The sequence below is a fragment of the Varanus komodoensis genome, unplaced genomic scaffold (genome assembly GCF_004798865.1).
Source record: "Varanus komodoensis strain SLA01 unplaced genomic scaffold, ASM479886v1 scaffold22, whole genome shotgun sequence".
Classification (NCBI taxonomy): Eukaryota; Metazoa; Chordata; class Lepidosauria; order Squamata; family Varanidae; genus Varanus; species Varanus komodoensis.
The window spans coordinates 19,563,820-19,590,704 of record NW_025335606.1 but is presented as its reverse complement, the minus strand read 5'-3'; the positions used below and the strand labels follow the sequence as shown (position 1 = coordinate 19,590,704).

At 46.2% G+C, this 26,885-nt stretch overlaps 1 protein-coding gene across 3 annotated transcripts in view; it reads left to right on the top strand.

The window, feature by feature from the left end:
* ATP13A1 (ATPase 13A1) overlaps positions 1-26,885 on the top strand; it is a 46,139-nt gene that overhangs the window by 17,856 nt on the left and 1,398 nt on the right. The window contains exons 8-25 of one of the 3 annotated variants that reach the window (XM_044431100.1): positions 2,494-2,623; positions 3,617-3,672; positions 4,336-4,462; positions 5,298-5,435; positions 6,919-7,039; positions 8,777-8,934; positions 9,464-9,639; positions 12,949-13,059; positions 14,199-14,324; positions 15,624-15,732; positions 16,412-16,611; positions 17,973-18,069; positions 22,669-22,853; positions 23,160-23,274; positions 23,976-24,055; positions 24,656-24,798; positions 25,066-25,177; positions 26,538-26,681. In XM_044431100.1, coding sequence (XP_044287035.1) covers positions 2,494-2,623; positions 3,617-3,672; positions 4,336-4,462; positions 5,298-5,435; positions 6,919-7,039; positions 8,777-8,934; positions 9,464-9,639; positions 12,949-13,059; positions 14,199-14,324; positions 15,624-15,732; positions 16,412-16,611; positions 17,973-18,069; positions 22,669-22,853; positions 23,160-23,274; positions 23,976-24,055; positions 24,656-24,798; positions 25,066-25,177; positions 26,538-26,681 — 2,328 coding nt within the window. Of the gene's footprint in view, positions 1-2,493; positions 2,624-3,616; positions 3,673-4,335; positions 4,463-5,297; positions 5,436-6,918; positions 7,040-8,776; positions 8,935-9,463; positions 9,640-12,948; positions 13,060-14,198; positions 14,325-15,623; positions 15,733-16,411; positions 16,612-17,972; positions 18,070-22,668; positions 22,854-23,159; positions 23,275-23,858; positions 24,056-24,655; positions 24,799-25,065; positions 25,178-26,537; positions 26,682-26,885 lie in introns of those variants that run through there. The other 2 variants (XM_044431099.1, XR_006414835.1) reach the window with 2 other exon arrangements.

Sequence of the window (26,885 nt, the reverse complement as noted above, 5' to 3'; positions counted from 1 at the left end):
GCCCTGATGGGTTACACCTGAGAGTACTTAGAGAGTTGGCAGGGGTTCTTTCACGCCCGCTGGCCTCCATTTTTGAGACCTCGTGGAGAACGGGTGAAGTTCCAGAGGACTGGAGGGTGGCATCAGTGGTCCCAATTTTCAAAAAGGGTAGTAGAAGGGACATGGGGAATTATAGACTGGTTAGCCTTAGTCCATTGTAGGAAAAACAATGGAAAGGCTCATAATAGAGAAAGATCTAGTGATGTTAGATAGAGAAGGGAGGCTGCCAGCCACACAACACGGCTTCCGCTAAAACAGGTCCTGCCAGACAAACCTTATGGAATTCTATGACAAGGTTTCGAGATGGCTAGATGGAGGGGATGCAGTGGATGTGGTATACCTGGATTTCAGCAAGGCCTTTGACAAAGTGCCTCATGATATCCTGGTGGAGAAACTGAGGAGTTTTGGGATACACCAAAGCACTATCCAGTGGATTAGGGCATGGTTGACTGACCGAAAGCAGAAGGTAACCATTAGCGGGGAGTCATCGGGATGGCAGCCAGTAACAAGCGGGGTCCCCCAGGGCTCTGTCCTGGGGCTGATCCTGTTTAATCTTTTCATTAACGACATGGGAGAAGGGGTGAACAATCTGCTGATCAAATTCTCAAATGACACTAAAACTGGAGCAGTGGCCACAACTGAGGAGCAGGTACTCCAGATCCAAAAGGATCTGGACAGACTATGGAAGTGGGCAGGAGACAACAGGATGGCGTTCAGTGTGGATAAGTGCACGGCCTTGCACTTGGGGCATAGGAATAGGTGTCATAAGTACATGTTAGGTGACAAGTGGCTGGAGAGTAGCACTTGTGAAAGGGACCTCGGGGTACTGGTTGACTGCAGGCTAAACATGAGTCAGCAGTGTGATGCGGTGGTCAAGAGGGCGAATGCCACCCTTGGTTGCATAGCCAGAAGTGTGTCTTCTAGATCAAGAGAGGTGTTACTACCACTCTACACGACTCTGGTGCGCCCACAATTGGAGTATTGTGTTCAGTTTTGGGCCCCTCATTACAGAAAGGATATAGCCAGGTTGGAGTCAGTGCAGCATAGGGCCACAAGGTTGGTGGCCAGTTTGCAGGGGATGCCGTATGAGGCAAGACTGAGGGAACTGGGTCTCTTCAGCCTGGAGAAGAGGAGACTCAGAGGGGATATGTTGGCGACATACAGGTATGTGAGGGGATGTCGCATGGAAATGGGTAGAGACCTGTTCTCCCCTGCAGAGGAAGGCAGGACACGCTCCAACGGAGCAAAGCTCAGGGAGCCAAGGTTCCATTTGGATGCCAGGAAGCATTTCCTGACAGTGGGTGTGGAATGGGCTTCCATGAGAGGTCGTTGAGGCCCCATCGGTGCGGGTGTTCAAGGATAGGCTGGCCGTCCACATGGTGGGCATGTCATGAGCGGAGCCGGCTGGTGCCGGAGGTCAGACTAGATGGCCCAGGAGGCCCCTTCTGACTCGCTCTGTTTCTATGTTTCTATGACTGCATCTCCCATCACCCCTTGCCAACATAGCCAGTGGTGAGGCATCGTGGAAGTTGCAGTTCAATATATGGTGGTCTGCAGGTTGCCCAGCCTTCTCCATCTGCTCCTCAATTCCTCCATTATGTTCTTTTCTCTCATTCTATAAGGGAGGAGACAGACATGAGCTGCTTTTATGCCAGAGGCATTTTTATAGCTGAAACAAGAATGTCTTTGTTCTGTTGACCTTTGGTGGAGAGGTTTATGTGTAATACACTTAAAGCATTGCTTTTTGTGGCATCTAAGGCCCACTTCTGACTAAAGCAGCAAGTCTGTGACTGGGTGAGACCACTCCAGATTGCACATGGGGGCTTATATGTTGGAATCTTCCTCCGTAGCATCCCCTAAATGAAACAGTCACTTCATAGGAAACCCATTCTCTGGGATAAGAGCTCTAGCTCAGCCCTGGCCCTGTACTCAGAATGGTCCAGCTCAGGCACAGTTTTACTACCTCTCCGGGAGAGCTGGACATTGTTCTCAGCCACTGGCTGAGTTCTCTGAATTCCCTTTGCTAAGCTGTGCCATCTCTAATAATTCAGATCAAGGTACCCTTATTTATGGGGATGACCACCTCCCCTCATTTTGTGCAGCCTATGTAGCTGGCACTTGACTGATTTCTTTCCCCATCCTCTGGATCAATTCCAATTTCAAACAAGAAAGCAATCCTGAACTGTCTGCCTGATGTGCACCCTATACCTGCAGAAGATCAGCCCCAGACTTTGAAACATTGGGAATGATGAACTCTTTGGTCCCTAGATTATAGATCTCCTCATGCCAAAAACACTGAGTCTGGTGCTTTCTGTTGTTTGGGCAAGGATACAGACAAAAACAGAGTCTCTCCTTGAGGTTCAGGTGCTTGCTCCCTTGTCTATTATTGGCAGATTAATTAGGGCATCCATTAACCTTCTATGTGTGGTGCCCTAGTGCAGCTTTCTCTTGCAGGAGCCAATTGAGGAGCTGGATCCAGAACACATTCTGGACATGCAGTTGGATTCCAGGTTGCACATCATCTTTGGGGGAACAAAAGTTGTGCAGCACATCCCTCCACAGAAAGCCACCACAGGCCTGAAATGTAAGTGCCTGCCTGGCAAGGCCAGAAAGGTGGTGGGGAAGCCCTAAAATGTGGGTAGTTTCTCATTTCCTGATTTCTTTAGCCATGGCCTGATTGCTAATGTAAGCTTGGTATGCACAGTCAGCTTCTGAAACAGAGAAGGCTGAGTGCTGCCGAGACTGGATGCCTAAAATAGCTCTTCTGACCTCTGCACTGAGATTCCCTTGATAGGAGAAGAATGTGAAACCAGCATTTCCCTGCATATATGGCAGACTTCCCTTGGTACCAGAAGCCACTTTTTGCAATGGACTGTACCCATTACATAAAGTTTGCATACAGTTCAAGTGAATATGCAGGGCATTGTTTGTAGTAAAATGGATAGTGCAGTAAAACTGAAAGGACTCAGTAACTTGAACAGGAACTGTGTGGGTGACTGACAGAAGTCACCTCATCTGGAAGGCAGTGGGGTGAAGGGGTGTATCCAAGCAAAAGAACCAAGTTTAGATTAGTTTGTTTAAAAAAAAACTTGGGGCAGCTGCATAGGTATATTTCTTTCTTTTGAGCAGTGACCATAATAAGGCATAATATGGCATGGTGCAGAAGGGAGGTCATTTCAAAAAGAAAAAAAAAACAGTTGTGTAATTTTCCTTAAAGAAAAATACAGGGAAGGTCCAGAATGATAATTCTTGCAAATATTGTAGATAAGGAGCAGCTGATCAAAACACAGAACAAGAAAAACTGGGCCTCACCCTGAGAGGTCAAAGAGTGTCTCCCAGGATCAGCTCATGCAGGCACATGTTCTGCACTATGCAGCCTAGGCTGGTTTCTGCATCTTGCAGCTTCCTGCGTCAGCCTTTGCCATTCTACATTTGATGGTGCCCATGCAGGATTTAATATTGAAGTGTTAGCATTCATTGAAGCCCGCCCCCCCAGGATTTCCTTGGCTGGGCAGGATGATCTGAAGCTTTCTACATGCAAATACTGTGTAATACCTTTCCCTTCCTCCTCTCACAGCCGTTGATAATGGATGTGTGGCCTATGTTCTGAGAACAGGCTTCAATACATCTCAGGTAAGAAGCAAGTGAAGAGCCACTGCCCTTATAGGAGACAGCAGGAGCATGTGTTCATATTCATTTCCCATTTAGATGAATTAGTCCCATTTTAAGATCCAGGAACCAGAGGCTTGTATGGTTAATTAAATTATCAATGTGGTAAATGTAACCCCACTTTCAGGAGCCCTTAATTATCCAGTGGTTCAGACCCCCATTGTTGCCTTGCTTCTGATAAACCTTATAACTTTCCAGCAGCAATGGACAGTTTTGCAGGCCCCTGGGTACCACCCCAACCTCCCCAAGCAGTACTTTTTCCACTCTCAATTTCGGTAGTGGCAGCAAAATGAACCAGCCATTAGCAGCCGATTTTTGGCAGTGAGGTCCCTGTGTTGACTATCAGTGCCATGAATTGTATGGGGTGATGAAAGCCATGGATTGCATGTTGCCCAACCCTGCTCTGAAGTAAATCAGAATGGATGATTGTTCACTGTAATTAGAAAATCTTCTCACATGCCCTGGAAAGCAAAGTTCTTCTCCTTGTAGAAGAGCAGAATGGAACTTGCAGTCCTGTTAAAGCCTGCAGGCAAGTAATCACATTTGCTTATGTTTTCCATGCTCTTCTCACTTCCTCTGGGGTGGTAGGAGATAACTGTCTCCCATGTGACCACTCTTCCCTTTCAGGGGAAGCTTCTGCGTACAATCCTGTTCGGAGTGAAGCGGGTGACAGCCAACAACTTGGAGACCTTCATCTTCATCCTATTCCTGCTTGTCTTTGCCATTGCTGCTGCAGCGTATGTATGGATTGAAGGTAACCCTTGATGTTTTGGAGCCTCAATGGTGGACTTCTTGAAGTGGGAATCATCTCAGTCGGTCATGGGTTGGTGCTTCACAGAAGAGCTGTGCCATTGGTGTAGCTGACTTGGGGTTGGTTCTCACATAGGTTGTCCTTTCCTGTTCTGATATGTCCCAGCAGCTCCAAGGAGATCAGAAACAGGTATAAAGACCCAAAATAAGGCAAATATTTCAAGATGGGTGCCTGTATCAAGGAACATGATTACTTGTAATGCTTCCTAAAAAGCTACTTGGGGAAATCTCTCTTCTATCTCACCAAAGAAGACGGTTCTGTTGCCCTCCTACAGTTTTCTCCCTCCTGTTCAGTATTACATGCCCCATATACTCCTAAAGTAAATCAAGAATGTGGTTCCTGGGAGCTGTGCCCCCTTTCCTTGGTCCCACTTATTCTTCTCCATCCGGTGATTGGCTGGTGCTTTCCTGGGCTTTGAAGTTTTTCTCCCACTCTCAAAAGTTGAAATGCCTCTCCTAAACTTCGGTACTGGCAGGAAGAGCTTTAAACTATAAAAAGCCTCTGCATCAGGATCCATTTGCACCCTGTGCAGAGAGAAGCAACAGTAATATGTGCCCCCCTTAAAGTCTGACTGGAGGGGGAGAGAGCTGGAACAGCAAATGATGCAGAATTTCAGGAGTGGCAGCTTTGAGCTCACAGGGGCTCCAGCCTTGTTTTCATGATATACTGTTCTTTTGGGAACATTAGTGTGCTTTGTCTCGTTGGGGAATTCTGGCTCCCAAGTCCATCTTACTGGTGGTTTGTGCAGCAGCTGATGACCCATTCTCCTCTTTCCAAGGCACCAAGGATCCCAACAGGAACCGTTACAAGCTCTTCCTGGAATGCACCTTAATCCTCACCTCAGTTGTTCCCCCTGAACTCCCCATTGAGCTCTCTTTGGCCGTCAACACCTCACTCATTGCTCTTGCCAAATTGTGTAAGTACTAAGAAAATGACCTTGTAGCACTTTGCAGTCATTGGGTATCACTCTGGTGACATTGTTTTTCCATTTCTGGGACATGTCCTTCCTTTAATTGACCCTGCCTCTTACATTTGGAAGAGATTGCTAGCTTTTTTAAATTGTAGGACACTGACCAGCAACATTTGAACACTGTGACTTAAAGCTCTCCATACAGTACTGCTTAGGTACCAATTGACTAGATTACAAGGGCTTTTATGGCTTTATCGGATTCACAACCAGCAACAAAGCCCTGCTTTGTTGATTCCCTCCCAATTTCCCATAGATCTCAGATCATGAGAGAAGGTGGTCCACACTCCCCCCACATCTTCCTCCCTGTCCCCATATTTCTTGCTTGAATGGTTCAGCAAACCACAAAGGAGGCCTTGACCCTAAGCCTGGTGGGTTTAAAATATGTACCAATAAGTTACATAGGCTCTGCTTTCCCCCAGGGCTCTTTGATCAAAGAACTACATCCCAGTAACAAAGCCAGTTGATTCATAAAGTCAGTGTTCTTGGTGCCACTGGCTTTACTGCCCAATTCCTTCTACTATTTGCTTGCTGGGCAATCAGAGCTGCTGCTGGCTGTGGTCTTCAGGAGGACTTGTGCCACAATCTGGGCTCAGAGCCAGGATGCTCAATTTAAAATAAAATAAGCAATATCACTATGCATTTTACAAACATATTGCTGAAATACTAACATATCCTTTATTTATTTCAGCTAGATATTCCGTATTCATTTCTATACCACCCAAAAGCTCAAAGCGCACTGGTCAGTTCACAAAAATTGCATATCACAAATGCAAGATCATAAAAATGGGAGTGGGTTTGCATGATGGCAGAAGCCACTGTGTATGCCACTCACAGCATGGCAAGCTCTCTGAACCTAGTGAGGATGGGTGACAAATGAGCTTGTAAACCACCACAGAACCCATGGCTTGTGCTTTTAGCATGCAACATATACACTATGTATAGTGTATTGTTTGTTTTGATTTCTGTAAGCCGTCCTGAGATGTTTTTGCGTATAGGATGGGGTATAAATATTTTAGACAGACAGACAGACAGACAGACAGAATAAACATTAAGCACAGTGTAAGTAGCTAAAACATTTACACTAAGATATTGAACCTGATAAAAACATTGGATATAAATGCCCCATCACGCTTTTTCAAACAAGTGTCTTACATTTGCCCTTTGGTAGGTGAGAGAAACACCCTGTAATTACATGTCAGACATGAGAAAATCAGCTTTTGTAATACCTCCTGTGTCTGTTTACCCACCTGCTTGCGCTCATGCACATTTTCTCTCCCATTGTGTTAAGAGAGAGGGGTGTGTGTTGTCCTCTGAGGAGAAGGTCTTTCAAAATAGGTAGCCACAATAAATGTGTGGGGTAGGATAGGTATGATAGCTGGGGATAGATGTCCCTGAATGCGCACACACCTTTTTCTTTGTCTTCTTGCAGATGTTTATTGCACAGAACCATTCCGCATCCCCTTTGCAGGCAAGGTCCAGATCTGCTGCTTTGACAAAACGGGCACACTCACCAGCGACAACCTGGTGGTGAGGGGCGTGGCTGGGCTTAGGTAGGTCTCGGGTGAGAAAATACATGGCGCTGGGGAAAGAAGGATGTTCAGAACCATCTTGAGCCTTCTGATTCAGCTACAGCATGGGTCCTCAAACTACGGCCTGGGGGCCAGATCCGGCCCACCATGGCCATTTATCTGGCCCGCCTCAGAAGTTTTTGATGCTCCGCACGCATGCCATGCACACACCACGTGAACCTGCCTCACCAGGCGGCAGCGGCTTGCTCTCAAGGAGATCATTTTGGACTCGCTTGGAGAAAATGATCTCCAAGTGAGCAAGCTGCTGCATCATGGTGCACGCCCACCCGCGCCTCTCCTTGCCTCCCCTCCCCACATGTGCCCACCCGTGCCTTGCCATGCCCGCGCGCTCCGCTCCTACACCAGCCCGCATACCCCACCAGCGCCACCTTTCCAGCCTGCACCCAGCACCGGCACCTTTCAACTGGCACCCTGGTGAGAAAGTTTGAGGACCCCTGAACTACAGCCTCCCTTCCTTTGCTTGTATTCTGAAACAAAAACACTCACAGAGGGCATTCATCTCCTCTCTGGCTTTAAACCAAAAAAAACAGTTTTCTGCATCAATATCAATTTATTGTTTATCATTTATTGTTATTTCAATTGATATATTTATTATCGTTCTTTATTTTTTATTATTTCAATTTATATGCCACTACAACAGCCAAAATCTGGGCTCTCTATGCCACTCACAACAATTAAAACCACACAGTGTTTCTAAAATCAGTAACACTAAATCAACATATTCAAAACATATTAGCATAGTCAAAATGTAAAAACATAAGACATCAAAATTAAAATATTACACAAAAGCATTAGAATCAGTTATTAAAACAGCTGGAGAAGAGATGTATCTTTGCCTGGTACCAGAATGATAACAGCAATGGTGGCAAGCACACCTCTCTGGGGAGCCTATTCCAAAGGTGAAATTCATCCAATAAAACAGGACCAAAGAATGCCACACTGAATATATCCCTTACAGGATCTGGCTGAGTTGCAGAGTCCAATTCACAGTGGATCTGAGCAGTTTTATCTTTGAAGTGCTCAGCAAATTTGTCAACATGTGCTACTGAGGGTTCAATAATTTCTTCCAATGGGCCCAGTAGTAACAGCCCTCAAACCACCCAGAAAAGCTTGGTCAGATGGCACTGCGAAGACACAATGGAGGAGGCAAAATACTGGCATGTTGCCCTCTTCATTGCCACAGAATGGACTCTGTAATGATCTATAAACCGAGTTCAGTCTAATTTATCATGGGATTTCCTCTACCTCTCCAGAGTCAGGGCAAACTCTGACTTGAGAAGACATTAAAGTATGTGAGCAAGAAGAGGAAGAAACAGTCATTGCTTGTTCCTGATATTCCAAATGATATCAGAGAGCATGTGGGGAATCTATAGCCCTCCAGATGTTTTTAGACAACTCCCATCATTCCTGACTATTGGCCATACTGCTGGAGGTTGATGGGAGTCAGAGTACAACAACATCTGGAAGGCTACAGGTTCCACACACCCTATTTAGAGGTCTGGAAAGCCCATGTCTGAATACAGCCTCTCCAAACCCTTTTTAAAAGCTCATTTCCTGATGATGACAAGTAAAGGCATATGTTCACTGCAATAATAGTCTGCTTCTTTCTTGTCCATGCCTTTCTGACAATGATACCAGCAGTTAAAGCAAACTAAGCTGAATTAGGGATGTCAGCATGTCCTTATGCTTCCTCCACAGAGATGGGAAAGATGTGACTCCAGTGTCCGACATTCCCATTGAAACACACCGGGTCATTGCCACCTGTCACTCCCTGATGCAGCTGGATGATGGGTCACTGGTGGGTGACCCACTGGAGAAAGCCATGCTCACTGCTGTGGAGTGGACTCTGACCAAAGGTAGGCTCACTTAGCAGCTGTGATCTGGAACTGCTGCTTCTGGCCTTTTAAGCAGAGGTGTGAGAGGGTGCTTTTCTGGGGTGCCATTCGCAAAGGAAATGGTCATGTCCATTCTGCCCTGAGCAGAGTTCATGCAGGTATTGCCCACGATCTGCTTCCAAACAACTGATCATTCAAGTTCAGTTGTTCATGTGATCCACATGATGCTCACAGTCATCTCGTGGAAACTGGTTCATTTTAATATTGTTTCCCATGATGATTCTTTTTGAAAAGGTCTGCTCATCTCCAAGAGCAACTCTCAGAACAAGTCATGGTTCAGTGTCTGTACAGGCACCAGTCTGACTCTGGTAGCTTCTGCCATTCCAGAAGCCTCTTTGCACACACAGAGAGAGGACCTGGTATGCCCCTTGGCTGAAGAACGGGGAACAAGTGCTCCCACCATGCTGATCAGGAGAATGCCCCAAGGGGAAGATTGCTGCTTGTGGTGCTGTTATACCCTTTCAGGATTTCCCGATCTCTTTGTTTCCAGATGAGAAAGTTTTCCCCCGAAGTATTAAAACTCAGGGACTGAAAATTCACCAGCGCTTTCATTTTGCCAGTGCCCTGAAAAGAATGTCGGTCTTGGCTTCCTATGAGAAGGTCGGCTCCACTGATCTCTGTTACATTGCAACTGTGAAGGGGGCCCCAGAGATGCTGCATGGAATGGTGAGCACAAGGAGGTTCAGTGTTGTGTCTGTCTGTCTGTCTTAAATTGCTTGGTTTATCTTTTATCGCCAGTTTCACCCTGCTGTGAAAATGACAGGTGCCAATGTATGAGAATCTGAGCAACACTGGACATATGGAAAAGATGCTGGCCTAGTAGTGAGAGCCCTTTTAGGAAAAAAATCATTTTTCCTAATGCACATAGAATCTACATTTCACATGCACAAATAGTTCCATATTAACTGTGATCAGATAATATAGAGAGCACTTCTGTTTATCCCATTTTCAAATACTTGTAGGATCTTCGCTCTGTTTGCAAAACAATATTGGGCAATTTGACATTGTAGCTTTTAAGGAGGATTAAACAGACTCCTTGCTGGACAGTGAATACAGCCAGATCAGAATGTAGTCCAGCTAATGCAGTGCTGCAGCCAGCACTGCCCAATGAGATGTCTCTGGGAAGCAGAGCAAGATAAAGATGGCTTATACTGATGGCCACCCTGAGCCTCTGTGGATCAAAAAACATAGCACCTGTGAACATTGTGCTCTGGTTTAGCTATCACGATCTGTGGCTGCTGAGAGACCTACCCTGCATGAAGCTGTGTAGTCTTTTTTAAAGCCATCCACCAGCCATTCTTCACTCTTGTTCTTAAGGCAGAAAGCTTATGAAAGCACTGTGCATGTAAGCACACACATTCTCATAGCCCAGCACCTGGTAATTCTGGTTCCTCCTCCTTTTTGTGCAGTGCTCTCACAATTCAAGGTTCAGCCCAGAGGGTGTTGGGGACTAGCCTTGCCAAATGCTTATATGACACTGAAACTGATGCATAGCTGTGAATTGATATTCAAACTGATCTTCAGTACAACTATTTTTTTGTGTCAGGAGGAGGATGAGAAGCTGGCAATTAATTGCATCATGTGTGCATGATGCTACACTGATAACATGGAACTATTTGGTATCTGAGTTGTGATGCTAAAGTCTCCAACAGTTTTTTGTGTAAAACCATTTTGAGAGCATTATGCTAATCAAATCATTTATAAATGCTTTGAATTAATGGGTCATTAAAATACAAATATCTAACATAAATTAATTATTTGTGTAAGCCATCCTGAGGCTCTTGCAAAGGACAGCATACAAATATCCTAAATAAATGAATGAATGACCGACCAGTTGACCGACCAACCAACCTCTGGCTGTGCTGCTGCGATATCAGAATGTTCAGAAGTATTCCAGCTAGTAAATGAGCAAATTCATCAGAATGCTTGCAGTCCATCTTCCGTGATACTTGTTTTTTAAATGCCCATTTGTCTGAGATTAAAACTGGGGCAGAGAACCTTCCCTTCCCAGGAAGTAACTTGCCAAGGATTAGATACTTCTGAGGGGCATAGGTGCATCCACGAGTGGGCAAGACCACCCTGTCTCTGTGTCACACAGCAACTTTATTGAGGAATGCCAAAGACTTTCTGACTGTTAGTGTCTAAATCAGGCAAGAGGGTACAGAGCAGCCTGGAACACCAAGGAGACGAGCTGCAAATTATATTTATCAAAGAAAGTACCATGGGCCCATGTTTTGTTTTAGCTCAGCTTCTATGTTGAGTGAGGTGAAAGAGGTTTCTTCTCCATCCTTGGTCTGGAAACACAACAGGGGGCCAGAGAACAGATCACACCATCCCTCTCCATCACCTCACTTGGTTTCCACACTAGGCAGGGAGAAGGAGGTTCCCTTTGTTCCTACTCTGCACTGAAAGGGCAGGCTGAGGAAGAGCGGGGAGTGAAGCCAAAGAGGGGACCATGAGCTGGATGGGAACACGGTGTGAACCTGGATATGGCCCAGGGCCAGCAGTTGTTTATTATTAATATTATTATTATTATTATTATTATTATTATTATTATTATTACATTTCTATGCTGCCCCTTGCCGAAGCCTCGGGGCGGCTTACAACACAATAAGATACATTGAAATACAATAGAACATAATAAATTACCACTAAATACAAAAATACAAAAAATACACTGAGATACAATAATATAAAATTAAAATTAACAGTATAAAATAAGTAAATAAAGAATATAGGAGGAGAAAAGAGAAGGAAGAAGAAGTTGCCCTGGCCAGATCATATATTTTAACAATTAAAATGATGTTTAAATAAAATGGTCTTTACCTGGCGCCGAAAAACCAGTAACGATGGTGCCAGGCGGACCTCTTTGGGGAGTGAATTCCATAGGTTGGGTGCCACCGCAGAGAAAGCCCTCCTCCAAGTACTTACTCTCCTAATTTCTTTCATGGAGGGTTCCCGGAGAAGGGACTCTCCCGCAGATCTCAAGGGGCGGTCGGGCATATACGGACATAAGCGCTTGTTCAGGTAGCCAGGACCCAAGCCGTTTAGGGCTTTATAGGTCATAACCAACACCTTGAATTGGGCCCGGGCTTCAATGGGAAGCCAGTGAAGCTGACGGAGGACTGGAGTCATGTGAACATAACGCCCCGTCCCCATCAGCAACCTGGCAGCTCTATTTTGCACCAGTTGAAGTGTTCAGACCGTCTTCAGGGGAAGCCCCACGTAAAGCGCATTACAGAAGTCTAGGCGGGAAGTCACCAGCGCATGTGTCACCGTCGCCAGGCAGTCGTACTCCAGGTAGGGGTGCAGCTGATTAATCAGCTGAAGCTGAAGGAAGGCGCTCCTCGCCACCGCTGTCACCTGAGCTTCCAAAGAAAGCTCCGGGTCGAGGAGTACTCCTAAGCTGTGGACCTTGTCCCTAAGAGGGAGTGTTGCACCATTCAGGACCAGGTCAAATCCACCCAGTCCGAAGCCCGATCCGCCAACCAACAGGACCTCCATCTTGTCTGGATTGAGTTTCAGTTTATTGGCCCTCATCCATTCCATTACCTCGGCCAAGCAAAGACTCTGCATTATCTCTGCAAAACTCCTGGGAAAAGACAATTCTGCTAGGTGAAGTAGAAGGCAGAAAAAGACAAGGAAGACCAAATCTGTGATGGTCATCAGAAACAAGAGCTGAACAAGGCTGTTGTGGATAGGGCATTTTGGAGGGCTTTCATTCATAGGATTGCCATAAGTTAGAGATAAGTTGACAGCACAGAACAACAACAGATGAAGACTCAAGCAGGCTGTCAGGCCTAGCTTTTGAGGGTAAGCAAATGACTGAAAAGAGGCTCTAGGAGCTGGGATTACAAAAAGCAAGGCAGCTTTTGTGGTGGACAGTGGTTGGCAGCAAGGCACACTTTGTGTTGCTTCCTTTTCCTTCTGAGTTTTGTTCTGACTGTCCATCTCTCCCCTCTTTTCTTTGTGTAGTTTTCTCAGTGCCCAAGCAGCTACAACAGTATCCACACAGAGATCTCTCGGGAGGGAGCCAGGGTCTTGGCGCTTGGCTACAAGGAATTGGGACACCTCACTCATCAGCAGGTAGGCTTTGGCTCCCCTCCTCCACCTCCACCCTCAGGCAGTGCAGGTGGCACATTCGACATGCTTCACCAGAAGCCTGTGTATGCCAGACCCATGACTCCTCTGACTTGGCTGTGCTCTTCTCAGAGCAGACAGGGAAGAAGGTGTGAAGGAGGTTTTTATATTTATGGGTAATGGCTGACGTGCCCACCCCTACAATGGGGGAGAAGGGTACAAAGAGCTCCAGCTTCTTCTCCTTTTCCCTCCCAACACCTATGCAGCCCAGCACACCACCTGGCAGGGCAGGCAGCCAGCTTCTCAGTATGGCTCCAGGTCTTTCTCCTTGGTGACTGGTCTTCCCGAACAGCCAGAAAGGAGAGATGCTGGGAGAGTTAGTCATACCAGGAATAAAAAGGTAAAGCCAGCTAGTAGCACCTTTTAACTCAGATATGACTCAAAGTCTCTCTTTTTGCAAGCTAAGCATAAGCCTCAGAGGACTGAATAAGCAGAGCAGGGCTGTTTTTCAGATGGGGAGGGTAATACACAGCCTTGCCCAAAGACCACTTAGGGAGTGTTCTGGTGCTGCCCTGAGCCCAAAGGCAACGTTGTTCATGCTTGCAGGGGGTGGGGTTGAATGGTGGGCAGTGGCAAGGGAATGCTCACATACTGACAAAGGAAGGCAAGGTGATGGTGCACAGGTAACTGCTTTGGAAGGGGGACTTGCTCTTGATGCCTTGAGAGGAAAAAACTGAGCAGGGCCCAATGAGCTACCAGGATAAAAGGCGGAAAGATGGGAGCAGCAAGGAAGTGAAAGGGTTGATTGGCAGTGAATTAGCTTTTTGTGCAGTGGAGAAGGTGATTGCATGAGAGGAGGTACCATAGAGGTGGTGCACTGCAAGCACAAGGCTGGTGAGCTCTGCAGTGAATGCAGAGAAGGACAAAGAAGAGTAATGTGGAAGAAGGTTAGCTGGCCAATTTGGGAGAACTGGCTGCCCTGGGAAGAAGGCTGGGCTTTTCCTTCAATCACAGCTCGGTGCCTTGAGGAAGGTGAGACAAGTGGGGAATGCAATTAGTCCACGTTCCCTGGCCTCAGCTCTCCCAAACCTGGTTTACCTGTGATCTGCACTTGCTCTTCAAACATACCTTTTTCTCGTCCAAAGGCACGAGAGATGAAGCGGGAGGCACTGGAGTGTGACCTGCGCTTTGTGGGCTTCATTGTGGTATCCTGTCCTCTCAAAGTGGACTCCAAGCCAGTCATCCGTGAGATCCTGAATGCCTCGCATCATGTGAGTGAAACAGAGGGATGCTTTGACTGAGAGGCTGCGGAAGATCCAGACATGGGAGTCCTAGGCAAGCGGATGAGCCAACCTTCCTAATGCCACCTGCTTTTCTAATTCCCTTTTCCCACTTGCCTGGAGTCTTTACTTCCCTTTTGCTGCAGCTTTGAGCATAAAACTTGGCTTGTAGTGGCCGTAACATAAACCAAGCACAGCTGTGATAAAGAGCAAGTGTGTGGGATGGAGGGAGTTCCCCTTCACACTCATTGCCAGTCCTCTAGCTGAGGGGCCTTCTCCAGGCATGCACCTGTGTTTGCAGAAGAAAACCTGTTTACACTAATAGTCACGTATAGGTAAATAAATGCAGTAAGCTTCGTAGAGAAGAACTGCTGAAGAAAGGTAAGAATTGCCCTGAAGGTCTGGCCAGTCCACTATCCCGTTTTGGCCAGCCAGATGCCTTTCCGCCCACCTGTGGACTTCCTGGAGGCAATAGCCCTTTTCCTGTTGTTTCTTAGCACCTGATGTTCAAAGGTACCTGCTAAGAAGAACATGGGGGACTTCATTTAGCTATGAGCATCTCAGAACTCCCTTCCTTGTAATGTACATCTCTTCTGGGGTGGGGATGGAGAAGCAGCAGGTTTTCTTTCCTGCAGTATAGGTATTTCCTGCAGTATAGGTATCCTGCAGTATAGGTATTCCTGCAGTATAGGTATCCTTGCTGCAGCTCTGGGGATAGATCAGAGCCATGCTTTAAAAAGAAAAGGAAAGAAAAGCATAGAATAGTAGAGTCAGAAGGGGCCATCAAGGCCGTCAAGTCCAACTCCTGACTCAGTGCAAGACTGCACCCCGGACAGATGGCTGTCCAATTGCTGCTTGAATGACCCCAGTATGGGAGAGCCCACAACCTCCCTAGATGATTGGTTCTATTTGATGGGATGAAGTGTTGGAGGCATGTTAGGAAGGCCCATGTGTAGCTGAACTCACAGTATTGCTGGTGATGGAAGAATTGCCTTAATGGAGAAATGTGTGCTGATCAAAGTTCAAGAAAGAGAATTTATTTCTCTCTTCGAAAACATGTTTCTAACACTGCACAGGGGAATGGCATACATTCAGGAGAGAACACAGTTTGCAGTTCAGTGTAGCTTTTGTGCTAATCTGCATGCCTGGTGTTCAAAATGCAGTTGCAAGAAGCATTTCTAAAGCAGACATCCAGAACCATTGTGCTCAGTCACTGCAGCGTGGATGCATGGCATCTCCAGTTCCTGCACTGAAGCATTGTCACATTGGCCCGCATCTTTTCCTCCTCAGGTAGTGATGATAACAGGTGACAACCCTCTGACTGCTTGCCACGTTGCCCAAGAATTGCACTTCACCCAAAAGGAGCAGACCCTCATTCTGCAGCCACCTAGTAAAAAAGGTAAAGTTGCACCAGGAGGGAGGGAAGGCGGATACTGCTGCCCTGAGAAGAGCCTTGCTAGATCACACCAGAGGTCTGTTTAGTCCAGCTTTTAGTTCCCACAGTGGCCAGCTAGCTACCTGTGAGGAACCCACAAGTAGGCCATGAGTGCAGTAGCATCCTCACACTCCTGTTCCTCAAAAACTTGTAAATAAAGGCATGCTGCCTCTGATACTGGAGGTGATGTAAAGCCATCAGGACTAGTAGCCAGTCATAACTACGAGTGAGAGCCAGTGTGGTGTAGTGGTTAAGAGTGTGGACTGGATTTCAGGTGATCTGGGTTCTACTCCCCAGTCCTGGAGCTCACCGGGTAACTCTGGGCCAGTTACAGAATCTCAGTCCTTCACAGGGTTCTTCTGGGGATAAGATTGAGAGTGGCAGGAAGAATGGTGTAAGTCATGTTGATTTCTTTAAGAGGAAAAGGTGGGATATAAAGCTAAATAAATAAATAATAGCCTGATGCTCTGTGATTTTGTCGGTTCTCCTTTTGAAGCTGTCCAGCTTGGCAGCCAGCACTGCAGTGCATGATAGCAAATCCCATACTTCCAACTGTACTGAAGGAACAAATGGGGGCGTGGAAGGTACAGAACAAGCAGGCCCTCCTCATTGCTTCCCTTCTAATCTGGGATCTCTGTTCCAGGTTCGAACTGGCAGTGGCAGTCCATCAGTGGGACCATCACTCTTCCAGCTGCCCCACAGTCACTGCAGGAGCTGACCAGAAATCACAACCTGTGTATCACCGGGGAGGGCCTCTCTCAGCTGCAAGCTGTGGACCCACAGCTGCTGCTTGGGCTCATTCCACACGTGCAGGTCTTTGCACGTGTTGCACCCAAGCAAAAGGTAAGAGGTTCTCCTGCCATTTCAACATCTGTAAGACCCCTTGGCACCTGTGCATTCCAGTTGTTCCTCTGCCAATACAGACAGGAGCCTTCCTTTTCTAGCAAAGGAATCCCAGACATACACACAGGCACACAGATGCTGTGTGGCACAAGGATAGGGAACATGTGACTGTCTAGATATCATTTGACATAACTGCTTTCAGCCCCAGCCAGCATGGCCAGTGGTCAGGACGTCTGAAATTGTAGTCCAGCAACATCTGAGAGGCCACATGGATCCGTATCCTGTTCTGTGGCTTAGTGGAATAAACTGACAACTTAGAACCCTGGACTGTCACAAGGTCTTTTGAAAGAAATGGTGGAGAGGGAAGCCTCAAGTTCACATCACTAACCCACCATGAAGTTTATGGGCTGGCCTTGTGCCAGTCACTTTAAGCCAAATCTACTTCACATGGAGGTTAACTGTGAGGATTAAATAGGGGGAAGCACACACATAATTCCCTGAGTTCCTTGGAGGCAGCTGCAGAGATAATAAATGTAACAGAAGCAACACTGTATTTTGGCTTAAGGCTGTTGGCTTAAGGCTGTTTGAGCTTTTGCTTATTTTCAGTTTATTTTTATACTGCCCCCCTCCTCAATGCCCAAAGCTCTCCAAGTGATTTATAAAGATTAACTTGGTGTTACTCAAAGGTGCGCACTTTCTCATGCAAACAGAAGCTGATGTAGTGGGAGATGTCGTACATTTTTAATCGCTTCTACCTGCTGTAACAGCTACAAAATCCAGAACCATGCAGAGCCATGGCCACAAGACCCGAGGACAAGTGGGCCTGCCAAGAGCCCCTTCTTTGCACACAGTGCTAACTTGAAGCTAAGGATACATCTGTAAAGATTTTTTCATGGGTACAGAGGTGCACTGGACATCCTTCTGCAACTTGCCATTGTGTGCCTAACTGGTGCAAACCACACAGCCCTTTCTCTACGTGGGAGTTGAGAAGAGTCCTCCTTTTGTGTGGGGTTCTGCTATGTGCTTGCAGTGCTACACTGAGAGAATGGGAAAAGGGCATGCAGAGAGGGGCAGTTTGATGCAGTTGTTGGCAGGGTCCTACTAAATCCATGCCATGTTCTCTCCAGTATTCTTAATGCCTCCTGCTACAGAACTGAATCCCCTTTTCCCCTTCAACTAGACTTCTCAGAACCATGAGGCTAAGGAGTCCTTTGTCACTGCTCATCTTTCCGTGACTGCCAGTTTGAAATAGCTGCTGCCTCGTTACTTTAACCCCTGGGTATTTCTATTAGCAATGGGAAGATGGCATGGCTTTCCACAGAGGGTTGCCACCCCCTTTCATGACTATTTTTTCATTGCAGGAGTTTGTGATCACCACACTGAAGGGACTTGGCTATGTGACGTTGATGTGTGGGGATGGGACCAATGATGTGGGGGCTCTGAAGCACGCTGATGTGGGTGAGTTTTAACTTTGTCAAAAAGGAGCAGCCCTTTTTCCATGTGCCCAATAAATAGGCCCTTCTTGTAAGTGTCTTCAGAAGGGCATCTTCTGCTGATCTTAGAACTGAGCAGGCTCATACCAGGAGTGCACATTTGGAATTTTAAAGGCTAAAAGCACCATGAATTGAGTTGACAGTAATCATTCAGTATTGCAGTGGTGCAAGCACATTATTGTGCACTGGTGAGTGGTACATGGCCCAGCTGCCATGTTTTGCACCAATTGGTGATTCCAGATGAGCTGTCAGGGCGGCCCTACAGAGAGAAGTAACCAAAGCATGAATGACTGTTGCCTGATCAGACTGATTGAGGAGCAAATGCTCACAGCTGGCATGCTAAACTTCATGGTACAGATGCCCTCCTCACCACCACAGCCTCCTAAAGATCCATGGACAGCGTAGGATCCAGGAGCACTCCCAAGCTACGAGCCTGATCATTCAAGTTGATGGACAGGCTCACATAAAGGATGGATGGCAAACACCAAATTGGACCCTCTCACATGAGGGAATAAATATCTCTTCTCACAGGGTGTGCTGGCTGGGTCTGATGGGAATTGTAGTCCAGCAATATCTGGAAGGCCACATTGCCTGCCCCGATGTAAAACCAAAGAAAGTAGACTGTTCTTTGCAAGACTGACACGCTGCTTAAAGACAGCTTAGTCTATTCACTTTGAGTTTCAGTTGCTTAATAGGCAATGAGTAGTTTCTTTTTCTAAAGAAACTTACTTGATTTTTAAATGCTGCATGTACTGTCAGCAGGCAGGTTACCTCTTACACAGGAAAGAACACCTTTCAGAAGATGGTGCTTGCCTTTTGCAATGTTTAGTTTATCTTTTATATTAAAATGCTTTTAAGTGTAAGACTGTGTTGCCCACTTAATCAGAAAGTAAGGTTGCTTACCTGTAACTGATACTCTTTGAGCGGTCATCTGTGCATTTATACATATGAGTGCTATGCCTCTGCAGTGCCTCCATTCAGGAAGATTCTCCTAGCTAAGCCTAGAATTTTCAGTGGGAGCCTTGCCCCTTCTCCCTTATATGGGGGAGGGGGGCTTTCACCATTTATATAGCAGGGGCTTTCACCATTTTTCCAGTTCAGTGGAAACCAACATTTTGGTCTTGGAACTGGGAATTGGGCCAGAACATGACCCAGGTCTAGGCCGCTTTTGTAAATTATGGTAGACCTGTGGAAGGGAGAGAAATGGAAACTTTCTGCAATCATAGGTCACCAACATGGGGCCAGTTGGCGGGTTGTGTGAATGCACAGGTGACCACTCAAAGAATGTCAGTTACAGGTAAGCAACCTTACTTTCTTCTTCCTGGTCTCTGTGCATCACACATATGGGTGTTTAGCAAGCTTATTGAATACAGTAGTGGGAGGTGTCTTCATTAGAGAATGGAAGAGAGCACAGCATGTCTGAAGGAGCAGTCCTGTCTTGCTCTAACATCCAGCTCTTAGTATTTTACGAATGTTGAAGGTGTAGACCAGATAGTTGCCTTTCCGAAGTCTTGTAAGGGGCTCCTGGCATGGAATGCCATAGATGTCACCATAGCTCTTGTTGAATGTGCTTTGGCTTGGTCTAGTAGCTGTAGGAATGCCAGCTGGTAAGCCAATTTGATTGTCTCTATGATGCAGTGTGCCAGCCTTTGAGGACCGATCGGTTCAGTGTAGGCTACACACAGTCTCTTGGAATGGCATTATCATCTGAAACACAACCTGTAAGAGGCTAGTACCTTTTGAACATCCAGCATGTGTAGTGCTGAGCCTACGGGAGTTGATGAAGTCAGAAAGAAGGCTGGTAGGACAATGTCTTGATTCAGATGAAACTGTGAAGGGCCTTTTGGAAGAAATGTGTGGTCTGGTTGGAGGGCCACCTTCTCTTCCTTAAAGGTAAAGAGCAGAGGGTCTATCCAAAGAGTGCATAACTTGCTCATTTGCTGGTCAGACATGATTCCCACTAGAAATGCAACCTTCCAGAAGAGGAGGCAAAGGTCCATTGTGGATGGTGGTTTGAAAGGCGGTTTTGTTAGCATTTGTAGCACTAGGGATAGGCTCCAACCAGGCATGATGGAATGGATAGGTGGATTCAGATTTTGCAATCCTTTCATGAACTGTCTGGAGAGAGAATGGGAGAAGACAGATGAATTGTTGAAGGGGCCCTGAACCAACAAGATCAAAGACAAATATACTTTAATGAATTATGGTTTTAGTCCATTAGCCTGGAGACTATAGAGAAAGGCCAGAATTTTATGGATTGGCACTTGGAACAGGTTGAAGGCCTGTTCTTGAGCATAGGCTTTAAATGTGCTCCATTTTATAGACCATGAGTGCCTTGTGTTTGGACAGAGAGCTGCTTGGAGCACAAGCTGTAATTGAGGGTGCAAGTCTGAAAAGTTCATCATGAGTTGATGCTCCAGGCCATGAAATGAAGCGTTTTCACAGTTGGGTGTAGGACCTCGCCCTGATTCTGGGATATGATGTCCAGTCAATATGGTAGGTGAAGAAAAGTGTAATTCAGCAGCTGGAGGAAGCTTGTGAACCAGGCCTGTCTGGGCCACCATTGGGTTATTGGAATGCACTCTGTGTTTTCCTGTTTGATTTTTGCATTTAGTTTTGTTATCAAAGGGAATGGGGGCAACATGTGGAACAGTGTCACCATCCATGGAAAAAGAAAGGCATCTCTGCGAGAACACTGGCCAATCCTGGCCCTGGAGCAGAAGGCTCCACATGCAGAATTCTCCTGTACTGCAAGGAGGTCTATGGATGGTCTGCCCCATATGGTGAAGATGTTCCATAGTGTCTTGATTGAGTTCCCATGAGTCTGGAATGGTGTTTGGCTGAGGGCATCCACTGTGGTGTTTTGAGTACCTAACTGGACAGCCCTCCGTGTTATATTTCTCCAGATGCACCAGTCCCATATCCAGATCATGTGTCAGGCAAGGGAGACATGCCTGGTGCCAGCACATTTGTTCAAGTAAAACACCATTGTGTTGTCTGAGGCTACTTGTAGATGTCTGCCTTCATGGAGGTGTTGGAAAGACAGCCATAAGCTCAGGGTAGTTGATGTGTCTCTTTTGTTCCAGTCCATAGACCCTGTGCTCTGTATTGTTTTCAATGGGTTCCCCATCCCTGGAGTGAGGGTCCTTAGTTATAGTTAGGGATGGATCCAATGGCATGAAGGAGCGTTCTTGAATCAGGTTGTGTTCATCAGTCCACCACAAACGGTGGATTTGACAGAATGGGAGAAGCTGTAGCAGTTTGTGAATTGGGTCGTGTTGCGGTCAGTTTGCCTGGGCAAACCACAGCTGGAGTGGCAACATACTGAGCCTGGTGAATTGCATTATTATCACTGTAGATGCCATATGTCCAAGTGTCCACTGGGCAGTGGTTATTGGTTCAGACTGGAGGTGGCAGGCTGACTTGCAGAGCTTTCGTGTATGGTCCGGTGGCAGGTAAATCCATGTCTGGGAGGAGTCTAGTCATGCCCCAATGTATAGGATTGTCTGCAAAGAGGATAAGAACAGATTTCTCCTCTTTAATACAGAGTCCAAGTCTTTCTAGCAGATCGGAACAGAGGTGGTCTTCCCTAGATGGAGTGACTAATAGCCAATCACCCAAGTCTGGGGAAAATCTGGAAATCTCACAGACTTAATTGGACACGGATCACTGCCATACATTTTGTAAATTGCTTTGGGGCTGGAGAGAGCCCAAATGGTCGGACTCAGGATTCATAAGGAGTAGTGCCAACTTGGAACCTTAGGAAGTGGCAGTAGTCCTGGTGGGTGGAAATAGTAAGGTAAAGTTTTGAAGAAAAAGGCAAGAAATATGAGGTTGAGTTATTAAAGAATGTTACATAAAGTACCAAGGCACTCAAAACAGTGGCCAAAAGTGAACTGGAAAAATGATGGGAGCCCTGTCTAAACTTGGCTAGGAGAATCTTCCGGATGGAGGCACTGCAAAGGCACAGCACCCATGTGTGTGATATACAGTGACCACAAAGAAGAACTGGTTGGTGCAACATTTCTAAACTCATCAGCCTACCTGAATGAACATTACAAATTACAGTTCTAGTCCTTTGCTTCTGAATTTTTTATTAGATGTACAAATATGTAACATGCCAGTTAGATTAAAAGTCCAATCAATATGGGGTTAACCAAATCTCAATCTCAATCTCTCTCTCTCCCTCTCTCTCTCACACACACACACACACACAATAATGCTTTCAAGTCTCAACAAAGGCAGGATGTCATGGCTCTACCATTTTTTCATCTTACCACTTTTTCATCTTATAATCACCTTATCTTCTCTTAATCTTTCAGATTTTTTAGGCTGGTTTAGTGGTTGATTCACCAATTTTATGTATTACAGGGCAATGCTAATCTTTCAAGATAGCATGTTTTTGGGTCCCATTGACATCTTCCTCACTGCACCTTCTAAAAGGCCCCTTCTAGTTTCCCTTGGATGAGGAATTCAGAACCCCCAAGTGCCGGCCCCTGCAAGCAGTTTGTCTGACCATTCCTGCTGTCCTCTGTGCCATCCGTGATCTGCTCCATCTTTGCAGGGGTGGCTTTACTGGCCAATGCACCTGAACGCATCCCTGAGCGCAGGAAGCGGCCTCGTGATGGGCCCACTGATGGGAGACCTGCTTTGCCCGCTTCGGTGGTTGGAAGCAACATGAGGCCCACGTCCCGGGCAGCCAAGCACAGAGTCATGCTGCATCGGGAGGAGCAGCTTGCCATGCAGCGGGTAAGTTTTAGAGGTGCCTTCCTCCCTTCCCAGTCTCCTCTGTGCCCACAGCCATTGCAGTGCTGGGTGGAATGGAAGCTGATGTGCCCTAATCCTAGGCACCAAGAGAAAAACTCAGTGTGGCTGGGACATTTTACATTCCCTTGGACAAAGCTGTGTGCTGCCCTCCTTTTGATGTCCTTTCAGTGAACAGCTTTGTTTTATTGCTGTTCAGACAGGATGTAATTATTGAGGGCTTGATCAAGAGCCTGGCTGTATGTTAAACTAGGGTCTTGCATTCCTCTCCCCCACCCTCTTTTCTAACAGGAGAGGATCAGTCAGGTGCTGAAGGATCTGGAGGAGGAGCAAGTACCCATTGTGAAGCTGGGTGATGCCAGCATTGCAGCTCCCTTCACCTCCAAGCTCTCTTCTATACAGTGCAGTAAGTGTGAAAGGAAGTGTGCATTCAGCCAGCACCTTGTGCCATACAGATGTATGTGCTCGCAGGTCCTGATGAATAGAACCATCCTTTGTCAAAGCACCAGCTGAGCTCCTTCCTTGTGCTATTTATGTGATGATGTTCCTTTGGAACCTTGAAATCAAATGTACTTAACAGCCAGTGTAAGTTTTATTTTCTTCCTACAATACATGGAGGGGAATGTTAGTCTGACTCTGTGTATGAGAAATGGCCAGGAAGGAATTATCATTAGTAACTCTTAACTTCTTAACTGTGCTCTATGCAAACTGAGGATTGCATTTCTAAATTAATTGGATCTATCCCCAGAAGTGCAACCAACTGTGGGTGACTTTGGGCCATTCACAGACTCTCAGCCCAACCTGCCTCATAAGGTTTTTGTTGCAGGGGTAAGCTGGAGAGCGGGGGAGGAGAATGATGTAAGTCATGCTGAGTTCCTTAAAAAAGGAAATGGTGGGATATGAAAGCCTCATAGTGGCCTTCCTGGTGCTTTGGTTGTGTGTGTGTAAAAAATGAAGAAAGAAGCAGAGGCTCTCTTGCTCTTTCTGCAGTCTGTCATGTGATCAAGCAGGGCCGCTGTACCCTGGTCACTACATTGCAGATGTTCAAGATCTTGGCGTTGAATGCACTCATCTTGGCCTACAGCCAGAGTGTCCTTTATTTGGAAGGGGTGAAGTTCAGTGACTTCCAGGCAACACTGCAGGGCCTGCTGTTGGCCGGCTGCTTCCTTTTCATCTCCAGGTCCAAGGTAAGGAGGAGGGAGGTACTGAAGCTCAGAGAGTATCTTGTCTGTACAAGGGTTATGGATGGTATTGACAGACTAAATTTGATTGACTTAATTAGTATGGGCTTAGCTGCACTCCTTATGTGTTTCAGATATGGTATATTGCCCATATAGCCTGGTTACCAGCATACTTTTTCACAATTGTGCCCCATGCTTGTGGCTGTATGTTTCATGTGGAAGCTAGGCACCTGAAGTTCTGTTCTCTGTGCTTCATGGTGTTGTACCCCAGCTACATGACTAGCAGGACTGTGCAAAATAAGCACTTGCAAGTGGCCATCTATTCCCCTTACCAGCAAAGTCTCTAATGCTCATCATTTGCATCTTTTGCTCCAACCCTTGCACATTTTAAGACTGTTTTAAAAATAGGCCCACTCCAAAGCAGGAGAACTTTCCTATTATCTGTCTTGGTTATGCTGAATCAACAGCCTTTATTTTGTTCATGACAAATGGGGGTTGTATTTTCAGTCTACAGTTGGCTCAGCCTAGACTAGTTCCCTTTACAAGCTCCCAAACCCAGGGCCACTTGTGGAACTCTGATGCTATCTTCTGTCTTCTTGTTTCCAGCCTCTGAAGACACTCTCCCGGGAGCGTCCACTCCCCAACATCTTCAATCTCTACACAGTTCTTACAGTGATGTTGCAGTTTATGGTCCACTTTGTCAGCCTCATTTATCTATATCGAGGTGCACAGGCCCGCAGTGAACCCAAGTGAGTACTACATGGATTTAGGCATAGAATTATAAAAACAAGATGGACAATGCCTTGCAATGGAGGAAGCAGCAGCAAAGTGGAGTATAGGCAAAGCATATGTAGAGTGATTCAGAAGAAAGTATGCAAATTGAGAATTTCAAATGGAAACCTGTAGTGAATGTTTGCATGTTTATGCTATGTTTTATTCATGTGTATTTATGTTAGCAAAAATGAAAAGCTTGCATTCTGTGGATACAAACTCTCAAGGACTTTTCTGTCTTTAAGGAAAGACGACTTTGTGGATCTCTACAAAGAATTTGAACCCAGTTTGGTGAACAGCACTGTTTACATTATGTCTATGGCTATGCAGATGGCTACATTTGCCATTAATTATAAGGTAAGATGTGTTCAGTATGGTGCACCATGATTTCTTCATGGCTTTCCTTGGTGTACCAGTTATGCTGAGCCTAATACAGTGGTACCTTGGCTCACAAACTTAATCCGTTCAACAACTCTGGTCGTAACCCAAATTGGTCATGAGCCAAGTCAAATTTCCCCATAAGGTTCAATGTAAATAAGGTTAATATGTTCTGTAAATATTTTTTTTAGTAACAGGGAAGATGGGCACGATTATGGGTGCACTCGGGGGGGAGACGGGGGCAATCGTAATTGCCACCTGATGTGGAGTTTGCAACCTGAGAAAAAATTTTTCTGAAATGTCTGTTCACAACCTGATTTGGTCGTGAACTGAGGCATTCATAAGCTGAGTTACCACTGTATACTATTTCAAGACTCATGCTGCAAGACAGATCACTGGCGTGGTGGCAATTAGCAAGAGATGCTGGGTCCGAGATTGGCCAAGCCATCCAGAATGAGAGGGAACAGGTCCAGCACAAGCTCGTTTACTGCCTGAAGCAGAAGAGCCTACAGTGACAATTGTGGAACCCTCCTTCTCTTCTCGATGCCAGTTTCAGTCTGGAGAGGCAGTGTTGTTTCCTTAGCTCTCATGTGGGAGCTGTCTGCGCAAACTGTGCAGCAGCAGGGAGGACTGATCTTGTCACTGCAAACCTTTGTGTTATCTTGGCACATAGCTGAGCTCTCACAAGGTGTCAGCCCTGTGCTGAGATCTCATGAGAGCCCTGTAACAAGATGGCTGGCAGCAGCATCCTTACTGTGACAAATACCAGTGGCTGGTGGAGCTCTCTGAAGCACATGCTGCTGCTGGTGGATTCTCCGCACTGGCAAATTTGTTGCTCCACCACCTCATGCTGGTGCCTTACCGTGCCTGCTTAAAGGGACTGCTAACAAGCTTTGCTGATTTGAGTGTAAAGCCCAGGTTTCAGGGTCTACAGTCCACATCTTTGAAAGTTTTTCCCTCCCTAAACTAGGAAAAATTATTAGAACATAATTGTGCCCAAAATAGATAATTGGAAGCACAGCCATGGCAGTTTCAGTGTTAAGGGTGTCTTGACAACAAACCCAAGAAAAGCTAAGTATTTCTAATTATTGTTGGAAGAAATTAGTGACACTGGACCTTCTGTAAATCCTCAAAGCTAGTACGGTTGGGAATATAGAGATAGTTACAATCAGTCAAGTCACAAACCTGAATTTAAGCAGCAGTTCTTGCAGTGAAGATCAGGGCTGTTTTGCCTAAGCCTTGCTTATGTAATATCTGCAGTTTTGCTTTTGGCCCTGCTTTGTTACTTCAGAACTTGCATTGACTTGAATGCTCTTTTCATTCTTCTCTTTTGTTACAGGGCCATCCATTCATGGAAAGCCTGCGGGAAAACAAGCCCCTGCTATGGAGCATCATCCTGTCAGGACTGGCCATTGTAGCCCTTTTGACAGGCTCTTCCCCAGAGTTCAGCGAACAGTTTGGACTAGTAGAAATTCCAACAGAGGTGAGTAGTCAGGCTCCTTGCTGGCTTTAGTCATGGGTATCACTTTTTCATTCACACACAAAGGTGAGAGAACCTGCAAGAGTGTTCATGTATAAGGTTTGGATTTTCTCACCTGCTGTAATTTTAACCCAGCTTTTGAGGGGTGTTTTAAGGCCTAACTAGCTGCTGTTTGCATGTAGAATCTACAGGCTACATACAGTTTAC